At 37.1% G+C, this 17,556-nt stretch overlaps 1 protein-coding gene across 1 annotated transcript; it reads right to left on the minus strand.

The window, feature by feature from the left end:
• Positions 1 to 8,934: 8,934 nt before the first annotated feature.
• On the minus strand, positions 8,935 to 16,783 carry LOC134541944 (prostatic acid phosphatase-like). Its single transcript, XM_063385699.1, has 8 exons — positions 16,611 to 16,783; positions 13,789 to 13,890; positions 12,579 to 12,818; positions 11,742 to 11,915; positions 11,098 to 11,224; positions 10,148 to 10,356; positions 9,847 to 10,030; positions 8,935 to 9,669 (listed from the first exon to the last, which is right to left on the minus strand). Exons 1-8 carry the CDS (start codon positions 16,710 to 16,712, stop codon positions 9,578 to 9,580), a joined length of 1,230 nt encoding a protein of 409 aa, XP_063241769.1. The 5' UTR covers positions 16,713 to 16,783; the 3' UTR covers positions 8,935 to 9,577.
• Between the last annotated feature and the right edge of the window lie 773 nt (positions 16,784 to 17,556).

Raw genomic sequence — 17,556 nt, forward strand, 5'->3', positions numbered from 1 at the left:
ATTATCTTTTCTTGCAAACTGCTTATGACATTTCTCACAAACAAACATTTTACGATATAGGTTCTTGGCACATTCGCTCTTCTCGTGTCGTCGAGCATTGATGTTGTTTGAGAAAATTTTGTCGCAGTTACGGCACCGATGTTCGTTAGTTATTGACGATTCTCCATCCATTGAAGTCTCCATCGAGGGCGAAACATCGTTCATCGAGGTTTCCTGCACAGCCAGCACTACCGACATTAAAGTCTCCTCTGCTGGTGGTATCACGTCTGATGAAGTCTCCTCCAGTGTTGCCGTCGTCGTTGCCAACGGAATCTGCTCCTTCTCCGTCGTAGCTGTCGTCAAGATTCCCGTAGACGATGGTACAACCTCCATCGAGTTCGACGTTAAAGACGGTAAAGATGCCATCGAGGTCTCAAGAACAGGTAATTACGTGACTTATGCACCAGATGAAACAAACTAGGTGATCCTTACACCGTCGTCGTCAGTAACAAACTGAGCGACTTGCTGTCTAGGACTCGCTTATATACATGGAATGGATGGAATAATACGCTAGTCAAATCAAGAACCATTTACTATAATACTAGAGTCAAAACAACATTTAAAAAAGAGGATATATGATCGAAAAAATTCGATGAGGTGTTATACGTTCGCGTCTCATGAATTCGATCTCTCCAATATACGCTAGGCTACAAGAGCTACAATTCATGCCATCAGATCCAAATGCGTCCATAGCTACAATTCGCGCCATCAGATCCAAAACTCCAACACGCAATGTACGCAATGTACGCGCAATACATGTAATTTACACGCAATAAATGTAATGAACACACAGTACACGCAGGAAAAGAAATGAAGAAATAGTACACGCAGTAAACAGAACGAACACGTAATATTCTCGCAATTGACGCACAGTACACGCAATGTACGCAATATACGCAATGTACACACAAGGACTACGCTTCGTTCGCGCAGGACAAGGATTTAATGAAAACGAAGCACGTTTGGACGGAAATTCTATAAACCGAAATCTCATTTAATGAAAAGGAGGCGCATTCTCTCTCGTTCATTCAACTCGGTAGGATGCGATCGTCAATGATAAGTTAGGATATAATGTCTCCATCAGTCTATGAATCCCTCAGTTTTTAATTCCATTAGTCAATGGCTCCAATAGTCATAGGTTTCATCAGTCATTTACTCCAACAGTCTTTTGGCTCCAAAAGTTATTGGCTCCTACAGTCATTGACTCCAACTGCATTTTGTTTCAACAGCTCCAATGATATTTGACCAGAATGCTACGAGTCTAAAAGACTATGAAGCTACAAGGCTACTAGTCTAAAAGGATCTAGCTTGTTACGGGTTATATATGGCTGCAAGACTGCATGGCTAAAAGACCACGTGGCTACGAAACAGCTTGTCTACGAAGCTACTAGGATACAAGTCTTCTCGGCTCCAAATGCTCCAACAGCTCCAAATGCTCCAAAAGGCTCCAAAAGACTCCAACTGCTCCAACAGCTCCAACAGCTCCAATGGATCTAACAGCTTCAACAACTGCAAATGCTCCAAAGGTTCCAAATGCTCCAAATGCTCCAACGGCTCCAACGGCTCCAACGGCTCCAACAGCTCCAACAGCTCCAAATGTCCCAAAGGCTCCAAATGATTCAAATGCTCCATAGCTCTAAATGCTCCAACCGCTCAAAAATGTTCCAAATGCTCAAAAAGGCTCCAAATACTCCAAAAAGGCTCCAAATGCTCCAACAGCTCCAAATGCTCCAAAAGACTCCAATTGCTCCAAAAGGCTCCAAATGCTCCAAAAAGTCTACAAATTTTCCAACCGCTCCAAAATCCTCCAAATGCTCCAACAGCTCCAAAAGGCTCCAATTGCTCCAAAAGGCTCCAAATGCTCCAAAAAGGCTCCAAAAGGCTCCAAAAGACTCCAATTGCTCCAACAGCCTTTTCTTTTATCGGCGTCAATGATATTTGGCTAGAATGCTACGAGTCTAAGAGACTATGAGGCCACAAGGCTACGAGTCTTCAAGTTTATGAAACTGCGAGGTCTACAAGTCTACATGAGTACTTGACCACGAAGCTACAAGTCTACATGGCTCCAACTGCGACATGTCTTCGGCTGAATTTTCTCTTTAGCTCCATCTGCTCAAACAGCATTATGTTATAAGATTACAAGGATACTTGGTTACTTAGCTACAAGTCTACGAGGCTTCAATGCATCATGACTATGTGACTACAAACCATGTGGTTACAAGACTGTGCGATTGCAAGTCTACATGGTTACGTGATAGCGAGGCCACAAGACTACAAAGCTACCAGAACACAAGATTACGTGATTACGAGGCTACAGGACAACGAAGCTTCCCGAACACAAGATTACGAGACTGCGAGGCTACAGGACTCTAACTGACTAAAATAGCACCATTCAGTGGTGAGAGTTAATTTATCTCATGCAAAATAACCTGTTTAAAGTAGTGTCTATTATTGTCAACAGACGACACCACGTGTTGCTTCCAGGTAAATAATATTTATTTCATTTATGCGGGATGCGGGATGCTCACTAACGATTGCAAAAGAAGGATGGCTTCGCTAGACTCCAAGGAGAAGGAAGTTTGTTCTTCCAGTTAGTGTTTCTCAGAGCTTATTATTTGACTGAGTAACGGTTGTTTATTTTTTAATTCCACCTGATAAAAAAACATATCGCAAGTGCTGATTTAATAGCAGAAATTCTCGAATTAAATGTAACTCTGAATAAAATTACATGTCTCATTAGGTAAAAAATCCATCATGGAGAGAGCGGTTTCTCAGAAATAACCATAAACACTTGAAGAAACCACAGGAATGATCACAAGCACACGGAGAATACCATCATAATATTGTCAAGAATAATCAGGAGCACTCGGAGAAATCCATAAGATGACTAGCCAGGAATAATCTGGAGCACACGGAGAAAACCATCATAATATTGACATGGATAATCAGATGCACTCGGAGGAAACCACCACACGTTTTCTTTGATATCATAAAATTACAGGGGAAAAAAATATAAAAATATTAAATAATAAAAAAATTGAAAATTGAAAAAAATTACAAAAATAAAAAAATTCTAGCTTGTACTAGAACTTTATCTTTGTTCAACAATGAGAAGTTCACAAGCTAGCAGAATCTATTTATGTATTTTTGTAATTTTTTTCAATTTTCAATTTTTTTATTATTTAATATTTTTATATTTTTTTCCCCTGTAATTTTATGATATCAAAGAAAACGTGTGGTGGTTTTCTCCGAGTGCATCTGATTATCCATGTCAATATTATGATGGTTTTCTCCGTGTGCTCCAGATTATTCCTGGCTAGTCATCTTATGGATTTCTCCGAGTGCTCCTGATTATTCTTGACAATATTATGATGGTATTCTCCGTGTGCTTGTGATCATTCCTGTGGTTTCTTCAAGTGTTTATGGTTATTTCTGAGAAACCGCTCTCTCCATGATGGATTTTTTACCTAATGAGACATGTAATTTTATTCAGAGTTACATTTAATTCGAGAATTTCTGCTATTAAATCAGCACTTGCGATATGTTTTTTTATCAGGTGGAATTAAAAAATAAACAACCGTTACTCAGTCAAATAATAAGCTCTGAGAAACACTTACTGGAAGAACAAACTTCCTTCTCCTTGAAGTCTAGTGAAGCCATCCTTCTTTTGCGATCGTTAGTGAGCATCCCGCATCCCGCATAAATGAAATAAATATTATTTACCTGGAAGCAACACGTGGTGTCGTCTGTTGACAATAATAGACACTACTTTAAACAGGTTATTTTGCATGAGATAAATTAACTCTCACCACTGAATGGTGCTATTTTAGTAAGTTAGAGTCCTGTAGCCTCGCAGTCTCGTAATCTTGTGTTCGGGAAGCTTCGTTGTCCTGTAGCCTCGTAATCACGTAATCTTGTGTTCTGGTAGCTTTGTAGTCTTGTGGCCTCGCGATCACGTAACCATGTAGACTTGCAATCGCACAGTCTTGTAACCACATGGTTTGTAGTCACATAGTCATGATGCATTGAAGCCTCGTAGACTTGTAGCTACGTAACCAAGTAGCCTTGTAATCTTATAACATAATGCTGTTTGAGCAGATGGAGCTAAAGAGAAAATTCAGCCGAAGACATGTCGCAGTTGGAGCCATGTAGACTTGTAGCTTCGTGGTCAAGTACTCATGTAGACTTGTAGACCTCGCAGTTTCATAAACTTGAAGACTCGTAGCCTTGTGGCCTCATAGTCTCTTAGACTCGTAGCATTCTAGCCAAATATCATTGACGCCGATAAAAGAAAAGGCTGTTGGAGCAATTGGAATCTTTTGGAGCCTTTTGGAACATTTGGAGCTGTTGCAGCATTTGGAGCCTTTTTGGAGCATTTGGAGACTTTTGGAGCAATTGGAGCCTTTTGGAGCTGTTGGAGCATTTGGAGGTGTTGGAGTGATTTGGAGCATTTGGAGCTTTTTGGAGCATTTGGAGTCTTTTGGAGAATTTGGAGCTGTTGGAGCATTTGGAGCCTTTTTGGAGCATTTGGAGCCTTTTGGAGCATATGGAGCATTTTGGAGCGGTTGGAGCATTTGGAGCTGTTGGAGCATTTGGAGGATTTGGAGCCTTTGGGACATTTGGAGCTGTTGGAGCTGTTGGAGCCGTTGGAGCCGTTGGAGCCGTTTGAGCATTTGGAGCATTTGGAGCCTTTGGAGCATTTGGAGTTGTTGAAGCTGTTAGATCCATTGGAGCTGTTGGAGCTGTTGGAGCAATTGGAGTCTTTTGGAGCCTTTTGGAGCGTTTGGAGCCGAGAAGACTTGTATCCTAGTAGCTTCGTAGAAAAGCAGTTACGTAGCCACGTGGTCTTTTAGCTATGCAGTCTTGCAGCCATGTATAACCCGTAACAAGCTAGATCCTTTTAGACTCGTAGCCTTGTAGCTTCATAGTCTTTTAGACTCGTAGCATTCTGGTCAAATATCATTGGAGCTGTTGAAACAAAAGGCAGTTGGAGTCAATGACTGTAGGAGCCAATGACTTTTGGAGCCAAAAGACTGTTGGAGTAAATGACTGATGATACTTATGACTATTGGAGCCATTGACTAATAGAATTAAAAACTGATGGATTCATAGACTGATGGAGACATTATATCCTAACTTATCATTGACGATCGCATCCTACCGAGTTGAATGAACGAGAGAGAATGAGCCTCCTTTTCATTACATGAGATTTCGGTTTATAGAATTTCCGTCCAAACGTCTTCGTTTTCATTAAATCCCTGTGCTGCGCGAACGAAGCGTAGTCATTGTGTGTACATTGCGTATATTGCGTACATTGCGTGTACTGTGCGTCAATTGCGAGAATATTACGTGTTCGTTCTGTTTACTGCGTGTACTATTTATCCATTTCTTTTCCTGCGTGTACTGAGTGTTCATTACATTTATTGCGTGTAAATTACGTGTATTGCGCGTACATTGCGTACATTGCGTGTTGGAGCTTTGGATCTGATGGCGCGAATTGTAGCTATGGACGCAATTGGATATGATGGCATGAATTGTAGCTCTTGTAGCCTAGCGTATATTGGAGAGATCGAATTCATGAGACGCGAACGTATAACACCTCATCGAATTTTTTCGATCATATATCCTCTTTTTTAAATGTTGTTTTGACTCTAGTATTATAGTAAATGGTTCTTGATTTGACTAGCGTATTATTCCATCCGTTCCATGTATATAAGCGAGTCCTAGACAGCAGGTCGCTCAGTTTGTTACTGACGACGACGGTGTAAGGATCACCTAGTTTGTTTCTTCTGGTGCATAAGTCGCGTAATTACCTGTTCTTGAGACCTCGATGGAATCTTTACCGTCTTTAACGTCAAACTCGAATGAGATGTTCCATCGTCAACGGGAACCTTGACGACAGCTACGACGGAGAAGGAGCAGATTCCGTTGGCAACGACGACGGCAACACTGGAGGAGATTTCATCAGAATTGATACCACCAGCAGAAGAGACTTTAATGCCGGTAGTGCTGTCTGTGCAGAAAACCTCGATGAACGATGTTTCGCCTTCGATGGAGACTTAAATGGATGGAGAATCGTCAACAACTAACGAACATCGGTGCCGTTACTGCGACAAAATTTTCTCAAATAACATCAATGCTCGATGACACGAGAAGTGCTAATGTGCATGAAACTATATCGTAAAATGTTTGTTTGTGAGAAATGTCATAAGCAGTTTGCCAGAAAAGATAATATGAATACGCACATGAAGACATGCAAAGGACCAGCTGTGAGGCAGAAAGTAAAGGTTTCGGTGCAACAACGAATGATTGATGTGCATAAGAGTATGCCTGGAAATGGTAGAATTGCAGTAACATCGTCATCTGGTTCGGGTCTGGAAGGTTCGTCTTCATCACCACGGTATCCTTGCAGCTACTGTGATATGTCGTTCGCATTTTCCCATGATGCACGAAGACATGAGCGGAGCAAATGCAAGAAGAATCCTTCTCGTATATAATTTCGCTGCGATGAGTGTCATGAATGGTTTACTCCAATTGATAGTTTGCGACGACATTAGAAAAAATGCAACGGTAAAGTCCATGCGCCTACTGTTGAACTACCTGCAGAAATTTTTTACTCCTCGGTTTAGGTTGAAGTATCGTCAAAGTACAGGCAAAAAAAGGACGAGCAGCAACCGATTGGTATGGCGTCTGGACATGGAACTAAACCTAAGACTGTTATCGGTGCTCTACAGGTGAATGATAATGGCTTCTACTTGGCGCAGTCTGCATTTCGTGGAACATTGAAAGACTACTATTATCTAAATACGTTAGGTGAGTCGAAAGACATTTGTAATTTTCTTGATGATATCAGAGAGGACATAATCAATCAGCTTACTGATGACGTAGCAACTAACGGACCATTAAAATATAACTTGTGGTTGGACTGTATATATGGGAAGCCATATCCATTAGATGACAAAGTGAAGAAGTGTGCATTCAAGACTTCGGCTGCAGTAATTTACAGTTCTGACGATGTGAAGCAAACTATTAAACACGGTATCCAGAAACTCTGTCAAGAAGAGGAGGACTATGTCAGTAAAGGTTCTGGTTGGACTCTTTCTAGTATAAACCGATTCGAGCTAAAAATTAGTCATTTCGCACCGATGCGGAACTAATGATTATAAGATTGCTGGCTTTCGCAACTGATCCTGTAGTAGAATAGAAATTATGTAATAAATATTATGTTTGTAAAAGAACTTACAGTGTTTTATTTTCGAACCTGTAATTTTTGATGTATTTTTAAATATATTATTTTTTGTATCGGCCTGAGATCGAACCAAGGACAGGAATCGATCGAATCAATATGTTAATTAATGAGTGAATTATTTAATTAATTTTATATTTTTTTCCCATTAAAATTGTATTATAAATACAAATATCCAAGATGACGGTCGTACTGGCTAATAGGATGATGGTTGATATGGAAACTTTGCTTCTTTTAGGACTTTGATCATTATTTATTAAAATTATTATTTTTTACATAAAATTAAATGTTTTGCATCGTCTAGGGATGGTACCAAGGACGGGATTTGATCGAATCAATCATATTTATTGGCAATTAATTTAATGAATTTTGAAATTTTTCCCGATTTTCTAACATAAAAAATACGGATTTCCAAGATGGCGTCTATATTTTAAGATGGCGACCATAACGATAATTGCAACATTAATAGGATCCAATATAGCGGTCGTAACGTAAAGTGTAAGAATGACATGGTACTCAACGAAGATGGCGGGTGTAACGAAATATGCAACATTTATATAATCGAAGATGGCGACCGTAACGATAACTGCAACAGTGGTTTTTAAGATTTTTATTTAATTCTATTATTTAAATTTTTTATTGATTTTTAAAATTTGTCCCGATTTTCTAACATAAAAATTGCGGGTTTGAATGATGGCGGGCGTAACGAAAATTGCAACGGTAAAGGTCAAGGTCAAGGTCTATTTCCTGAAAGTGGCTTACGAATGGCTTGTCTTCAGGACTCTTAAGCCGCTTTTAAGAAGAGTCGAATTTTAATTTTTTTTAAAATTAAATCGGGAACTTTTCTTTCGAAAACGGGAATTTTTCCCTCAAAACGGGAATTTTTGAGTAATTTTGAGTAATTTTTGAGGAATTTTGAGGAATTTTTGAGTCAAAAATGGCCGCCGTGACGTCACAAATCCAAGATGGTGGCTCGGCACCTCGCACCTCAGCCTGAAGCCTGTGCCAGTAGGAACCAAAACATACTACTTACAGGTATGGAAATTGAATACACCTTCATCATACTGTTCATACTGTTACATTATAAATATACAGAGGATCCAAGGTCTATAGATATCTATAGGCATTGCACAGAATCCTCTCTTCAATTAACCTTCTTACTATTGTGTTTTGGTAAGCAAATTTATATTTTTTATAATAAAATAACAACCGACTTCTGTTGTTTACCTTTTCACTGTATTTTACACACGTATGCACAAACACAATTTTTTCCCCGTAGAATTTAAATATAAAATTTGTTTAGGTAGGTGTCGGGACACAGCCGTGAGTATTTAACGTGAATATGTCGTGTTTGACTGTACTACTGTAGTTAATGCCTGCACTTGCACTAGGCTTGGTATCTCTCTCCAGAGTCTGGTTCGTGCGGCTCCGGCAAGGGACATTTTTTCGGAATCTTCACAAGCTGTTCTTCCTTATAAGCGTCATTTCTTACAATTCCGAATGTATAAATTCTTTATAGACTTCGATAATTTAAACTTTTGCATTTCCTTCGTAACTGCGTCTTACATATTTTTCTCTAAAATTTTTAAAATCTTTTCAAACGTGGTTGAAATATTTCACAATTTTCTTCACAAAATTATTTTTATTTGATTTAAATTGGTTAATGCGATGCCAGAATTACATGTGATGGTCAGATTGGTAGGGTAGGCAAAATTCACAAGAAATATATGTTATACATATGCAGCATTCTATGACAACAAACCTATATTTTGCATTGGAGCCTTATTAAAGTGGTAGGATGTTGAGATGATCGTTTAATCAATACTAATGAACACTTTCCGATGTAGGAAATGTTAAAATAGTATTCCACTATCTTAAATTAATTCCTAGTTTTTGGAAATGATGCACAAATAAATGCTAAAACTCTCTATTATACACATTAACATAAAAACAAAAGATGCATTATAAATATAATATTTTTCAAAAGTAAATAATCAATTAAATTATATAATAATAGCTTATTTTACTCTGCTGACTACATTTATTTGAGTTAGATGCTTGGTAAACACAGTAAAGACTATCTTAATTAAAATGTAAATTACATCGGTTTAAGTTACAATACGCTTTAGTTCCTTAGCTATAATTTAACGTTACTATGTTTTAAAATTCTTTTTATTCCTAATGATCCCCGATAATCGCAATAACACTTTTAATTTTCAGTATTTTCACAATGATTTATTCAGAGAGCAGACATTCTCAACAATATTAGTTTTGTGATTGGCTAGTCGTCGTCTACTTGCTGGAAGTTTTGACCGACAGGAAGTGGAACAGGCCGTCGTCGGACTTGGGCTTCTGGAAGCAGTGCTCCCACTCCGGCAGGATGGCTGCAACAGAATCAACATGGCTCAATGGAGGGTTTTGAAGTAGAATCTAGGAAAAGCTGACATAGTGTAACATTTATAACATTAATGCTTAGCATGACCTTGATGGCAACTTGATCACGAAGTCCTAGAGAGGTCGCGGCACACGCCCAGTGTATCTGGACACGCGGACATTCTTACCGGCGGCGGGGACCTGGAAGAGGTACTCCGTTCCTGCCGTCACTTCCTCGGCGCACTCGGTGTCCAGGTCGTCGGGGATGACCTCCTTGGTCAGCTCCACGAACTGGTCCAGAGGGCACAGGGAGTCGCATCCCGGCAGCTGCAGGAGGTACGGCTCCGTCTCCGTGCTGTTCTTGTACGACACCTGCCGAAAGAAACACCAACACGCTGTACTTTCTACATTATTTTTTAAACCTCATTATTCCAGGCCAGTAAGTATTACGGAGAGATTCCTGAAACCGTTGTCTAGATTATTACTTACCGCCACGTAGTAACTGCCGTTGCACTTGTGTAGTTCAAATTTCAACGCACTTGCGTAAGGGACCAGGTTGCCATTGAAGACGTTCAGAGCTTGTTGAGTGTCAACTAAGTTTTTGTCGTGAGCCGAGTAGATGTAGAGTTTGCGATCTGGACTGAGCGTGGCATTCGCCTTTGCTTTCATGTTCTCGGTGATCTCCTTCAGCATCGGACCTACGGAGCAAAGAACGTTTCCAAAAGATTTAAAAATTTCAAAACAAATTTGTTTATAAGAATAGTTTAATTTGTAGTTACACTGACATCCACCTTTTAATAAGTAAGACATTTTCTAATATGGATTTTAATGAGCTCTCTGCAAAATTTTCCGTAGGAAGTTAAATTTTATACACAAATTTCGATATTATACTTTCTTACATTTGGCTAATGCAAATATTTAGTCAATTAAAACTTTACAAATGGGTCTGAATTGAAGAGAGAACAAAGTGTGCCAATATTGTGAAGCAAATTATCAAATATTTATAATAATCATTTAAAAAAATCCTTTATTAAATTCAGGCGGTGATTAAAATCAATTTATAGTTTTTTTAACGTGTTCATCTCTTTTATATTATGACTGGTATTTTATAAGAAATAATACCACATCACTCTTTACAAAATAAAATGTCAGAACACTTGTTAAGTTGTTTTCCTACTTTTTGAGATAGGTTGAATGATGCAACTTCCAGATCACCAACTAAGAATCTATAACGTAAGAAAGTTTTCTGTGTAATAGAAGTGAATGTTTCTGAAGTTGGTTATTTCTAAATACTCAATTTTCCCCGATTTCCCTGTTTGATAGTTTATTCTGTTTTAAGCATCACCCATTCAGGAGTTATTCTTGACATTTCGGGTTAACAATTGCTGTTATCTGAAAGAAAAGCAATCACACAAAAAGACACGCCAAGGCAAGCTCACCCGCGGACAACCTCTGAAGTTCAGGGGTTCCTGCTTCGACGATGAAGTTTTCCAGCAAGAACAAGCTCTTCAAAGGGTTTGGGTAGTAGGGCCACACCCAGTCAGGCAGAGTCAAGTTGTACAACTCCTGTGAACCACAAGGATTCTCTCAGTCTCGTTCACCCGCATTTAGCACTACGTTACTGGCGTTAAATTGTCCCATTGCCTGTAAGTGTTGAAACAATTAGGTAGCATGTCTCATACAGTATTCTTGTTTTATTTTCAATGAAGTTCAAGGCGATATAATAAGCAAACATCTGATAACATATCCTCCATCTTTGCTCAATGAGTTATATTTATAATTTGAAAACTCATTCAGACTAAAATTAATTATTAATAATTTTAAATAGAATATTTTCCACACTTAATTTTTTTTGACAAATATATATAACTCTTAAAATGGGAAAAAAATCGATTACCGTTTATTTGTATGGTTACGATTACTTTGAAAGTTACTTTTGTACATTTAAACTATTTAAACAATCTTAGTGCCCAGCTGACAGCTTCTAGATAATTGTAGGAACAAGTTTAGTTTATTACAACAGAGTTGTTGCAGTGCTATTGCAAAGACTGCATTTTCCTCGTTAAATTATGTTAGAACTTGCCTCTATGAAAAGTGTCCTGTAGATTTTAGAACTGAAGGAGGAATACCCAGCAAAGGCAGCAACTTCCTCTTGAATGTGAGCTGTCTCGTTCATGACGCACTGGTATTCGTAGGAGTCTTTCAAGTATGAGAGCATGGTCTTATATTTGGCACAGGATAAAGTCGGCATCAGAAGCTGGAAACAAATTGTGGTACACTGAATGTGTCAAAGTCAGCCGTCAAACTTCGTATGCAGGTTTTCCACGTAAAAACAAAATTGCGACGTTTTTGAAGTTGCAGGCGAACAACAAATTTATTGCAAACAATATACAATATATTTCAAATTGAACATTTTAATTGAAAATACTTCTACATCGACCGCGAAACTTATTGTTGTTACAGATATAACAAAAATGTATATTTAATAAAGGATTGAAACATTCGGCTGAAAAAAAAAAACTTTTTAGTAGTATATTTTTATATGTTTACATTTGTGTAGGCAATATACATATTGTATTCAAGTAATGTAACTGAATTCCTCGTAATTGTTTCAAGTAAATTATAGAAAGCATAACATCTCCGACAGTTCATAAACACAGTCACATAACTACGTAATTATTTTAATTGGTTAAAATTATAGCATAAATGTCGATTCTGAAATAAAAAAATTGCATAGCTCTTAAATTATTTATAATAATTATTTTTCATCCTTTCCCCTCACTCTAAAATACTCTCTCACATTCTGCATCATTTCATCCTCTCTCCTCCCGTGGATATCCCTACTCAGGCGATAAATAAATTGGTTCGTTTTATTTCAGAATATTAAAAATCTTTGAGGTGGGGATATATGCGCACTCACATGATCATTCGACGAAGTCTCGGTGTGTATGGGGATGGCCTGGAACCTGATGCTGGGCTGGCTCAAGGTCCTCTCTGTCGGCGGGTACAGTCCCTCCAGGTTACAACGGGCGCTCACCAGGGTACGGTCCACATCCGTGCTCCTGATGTAGGTGTCATTGGTGTTGTACGTCAGAGGCAGCAGGTCAGAGTATCTCTGTCTGAGGTACGAGCCCAGCCTGTAGTGCTGCTCTTCACCGATCTGTGGGATTTATTCAATTACGTCGTTGGCCAGCCTGCTTTTAGTTCTTAGCTCCGATTGTTTTAACAACAGGATTAGTGTTGGGTAACATTGAAACTCCCCTTGGTGTGTAATATATTCTTAAAATTATAAGTATTTGTAACATAAAATAATCAATTGAAAATTTAAGCTCAAGGTTAAGAAAAATCAATTGAGCTTCAAAATATACAACACATTTGAAAATTTTTGCAGATATCAGTTTCACATAACAAATATTGAATTTAATGTTTTAGAGGTGTATGTAGCTAACTTAAAGTTGTAACTTTTTAGTTTGAGACCTTTATTTTCCGGTCCCCATATTTGTTCCTAGTAAATACATATTCTTAACTTTATTTTCCATAGCTATTTTTTGCAAATTATGTTGTAGAAAATCTTTTAAAAATTCGTCTTTTTTGAAAGAATTATTGTTAGAAAATAACGCTTAATTAGTTTTTGATATTATACATTTATTAAAACAAACAGTAAAGTTAATGGAAGCGATAGTATATATTTTTTCGCAAAAACGTTTATGGTTATCTGGAAAAAATATGACTACTTTTGTTGTTTGCACTCTCATGAGTCCAAAACTGGATTACTTAAAATAAATTTCATAACCATTTTTTTAATATTAAATTACACTCAATGATAAATTAAAGAGTCAATAGCTCTAAAAAGATATTGATAGCTGATGTATCACCTTAAAAGCGTACTAAGACTGTAATTAAAGTAGATGTGTGGGCAATTCCTTCGGTATTATACTAATCACATTACAGGATATATATGAATAACTAGAAGTATGTGCCACAATATTAAACCATAACTTAGCACCAACCGCCTGACATTGATAATGATTCTTAACTGACATTAATAATGATGCTTAACTGTAAATGAATAATTCTAAGAACCATCAAAACATTTGTAAATTATTTAATGTAACCAGAGAATACTTCACCTCGGTCAACTGACCATATCCCCGTGGCCAGTATTTGGCCTCATCGTTGTAAGGATCGTTGGGGTAGCTTGAAGTCGGCGTCCTGTCACCATGTCGGAATAACTGAAATCGATAAAATAAATTGCTAAGTTGTACAACTTAAGCATATGTTGAAATTTCTTAATTAATGTTTTAGCATTTAATATCTTCCAGAGTTAAAAGTGCTCGATTTATCTTATTGTTCAAAGTATTTTGACACCACTTCACTTTTATTCCCCTTGTAATGGCTAGAGAATAATTGTTCTACATAAATTTATATTTAAAATAATTAATTATTTATTGTTTATCTAATCATATATTACATGGTAGTATATCGAAAATATATTGAGAAATCATAAATATTTATATATTTTAATTATTTTCAAGGAAATTGCAATAATCCTAGTTTTATCCTATTGCAGATTGAGGTATATCGTCAGTATAATTATCAAATGTTTGAGAACATGGCAAGATTTATCCTAACATTTGAGGCCATGTTGAACACCTAATAATGAGTCTTTATATATTAATAACTTTATATATGAAAAATGTATTAACATAGAAAATAAATATTATGTTTTAATATGTATATTAATTTATAATAGATAACATATTATAATTTATATTTTAATATATATTATATTACAATAGATATTATATTATAATATATATTTTATAGTTACACACATAAAATATAAAAGATATTCATCATGCTCCAATATACATTGTCAAATGTTTTTTTTGTATAATATTATATTTTACTAGCTGCAGTACCCGGCGTTGCTCGGGCTGAACACATGGTGAAGGGGACCTGTTTGGAAATAAGATGTAGTCAGTAATTGTCTTCTTAATCTGAATGTGAAGTGTGCAAAATAATTTATATCACATGCAGATCCCGGCAGACGTTGTGCTGCCAGTGTAAAGTTATTAACCTTTATATATATATATATATAAATTGATGGTGTGTATTTAATATAGACTTTATAAAGTACTATAGAAAAGCTGAAAACTAAAAGATGACTGACATTGAAAAGATTCCATTATATAGCTAATGCTCGGCATGCGTTGCAATGCCTCATTCAGTTTTGTTTTGTAATATGTTTGAAGAAGTTACATATATACAAATCAACTATCAATCTCTCGATTTATATATATATATATACATTTATATATCCATATATCTATGTATCTCTGTACCTCTAATTATCTCTCTATATCTACATATATACATCTATACCTCCCACTATCTCCATATCTTCTATATACCAATCTTTAAATAGATCTATACATCTATATATCTCTTTATCTAACCTCATTTCACTCTCTATACCTCGCTCTATCTCACTCTATGTCTAGCACTCTATCTCTGTATCTCTTTTATATTTAATTAAATAGTGTCATGCTTGCGCACTTATACAACAAAAACAGACGAAGTGCCGCTATATAATATGAAATAAACACATTTTTTGAAACGTCACTCGAACTACCTATTGTTTATATCACACACGAACTGCTGCTAAACTATATGAAATACACAAATTTGTTGAAACGATTCGTGCTCCAACTGTTGTTATACCCTTTCATAAACCTTCGCGGGCATGCGAATAACTCACTAAAATTTCATCGCAATCGGATGAATGGTATAGGAATGCATACGGCATAAACGAAAATTCGAGACATGATAAACGCATCAAACGACGGCGCGTTATAAAAATTCAAGGTAACTCTATCTATTGACGAAAATAAGAACCAAACTGTTATAAGCGCCTTTATTTTGCTAGCCGCTGCGAGCTCCACTAAGCGGACTGGTCTCACCAAGGAGAAGAATATGAATTTGCCAGACCTTACTATGTGTATGATATGTGTGGCAGACACAGAGAAATGACCTCACTCAATATTTGTATGTCTATGACGTATGATTTTTTCTGTTATAAAATATAATTATAACTTTTTCACTCCTTTAAGGATGGAATTTCATATTAATATGGGGTCTATGTGTTAATCCAGGTTATAAGCTCGCTGCAGGCCAAATTTCATCCAGATCCGTTCAGCCGTTCTGGCGTGATTGAGTAACATCAATCCATCCAAATTTTTACATTTATTCTAATAGTGGGATAATGGCAACAATTCATTGAGCCGAAATAAGCCAGTTTAAGATTTAAAAAAAAATAATTACAATTAGTTAAATCAGGTATGTGGTAGGATAAAAGTAAATAATTTAGCTATCCAAATTTTATTTTTACTAGCATTAATCTATACTTCCCTGTCCTTTCTCGTTTTTTAAACATTTCTACACTTCTCAAAATATTAGTTCATTTAGAATATACAATATGACTCAAATTATTCTGATTTAGATTTAGATTTTTTTTTTTGAGGGGAAATTGAGAGACAAAATGAGCTACTTCCATTATATTTTGGCATATTTACTTTCTGTATTATAAAATAATGATAATGACTGATTGATCATTCTCAATCACTTGAATCTTCAGAAATAGCCTAAGGAATGATCACGGCACAACGTGACTTTTGGACAGACGAAACTTCATGATTAGGCCTAAGCATTTGTTTGTTATAGCCTACTGCACAGTACAGAAGTGACTGGATATCACAATATCTAGTTATGAATTTGAGAGCGAAATTTTGTACGAATAAAATAAAAATCCCGTACATTTCGAAAACGGACCAGAGATATTGCTTCTCAACAGCCAGAAATGCTAACCACCCTAGCAATTGGCCATGTCAGTTGCAGGTTAGTTAATCTAACTTCCGCGGTGAAAGTAAAGGAATGTTTGCGACGTGCTCACCACACTGGCGAACACGATGTTGCCCAGGTCATGCTCTGCCTGGATCGGCACAGCGACGACGCCATAAGCCGCCAGGGCTGCCAACAGCACGAGGTGCATCATGGTGTGTTCCGGCAGGGGCCAGGAGGTGTCTGGTGAAGGATCGTGTGGTCTCCCAACGATGCCGGCACCGAGCCGCGGAGGACCTTATATACCGCCGTGACATCTGCCATCGAAAATAGAACCGCAGTCACGTTATCCTCTTGAGCTTTGGTTTTCTGAAATCTTCTCGAGTTCCAAACATATAAAGTCTCACATATCACAGCTGTGCTCTTCGTTGCTAGAAAAATGTGACCTTAAAAGTAATCGCGTTTTAGTTGTTGTTCCAAACTACATGTTTAGCGTACTTTTCTGAGATAGGGCACATGTTTCGATAAACCGTGTCTGGAAGATTAAAGCTTTATGCTAATGTAGCGCAGCATTACTAGGGCCATGTATTTTTTTGCGAAACGATTCCGAGACAATTGGACAATTGGACGAAGTATTGACAGTCTGATTTATATTCTTAGAATTTAAATTTATGGTTAAAATGCCTAAAAATTTTAAAAGACGAGAAGACATTGGAGATCTTTAGCAGTATACAAATGAGAGCCCTGGGACACGGGTTCTGGGTGTGGTGCCTGGTGCTGACCGAAATCAGATGCCACATCCATCTCTGACTTCACGGCGGCCATCCTGGATGACATTGACCTTGAACTTTGACATTGCCTTCAAAACTATCCAAGAATTCAAAAAAATTTCCATTTTTTTTTGAAAAAATTTCTTCCAATAATTCTCAAAAATTTCCACAATTTGAAAATTATGATTTCGAAAACCTCATAAGTCAATTTACCTTAGAAAGAATACAAATTCCTAAAAGAGGCTTAATCATCCATGTCTACAGCCTCTGATAAGCCTCTGACGTCAT

The sequence above is a fragment of the Bacillus rossius genome (genome assembly GCF_032445375.1).
Source record: "Bacillus rossius redtenbacheri isolate Brsri chromosome 4 unlocalized genomic scaffold, Brsri_v3 Brsri_v3_scf4_2, whole genome shotgun sequence".
NCBI classification, from domain to species: domain Eukaryota; kingdom Metazoa; phylum Arthropoda; class Insecta; order Phasmatodea; family Bacillidae; genus Bacillus; species Bacillus rossius.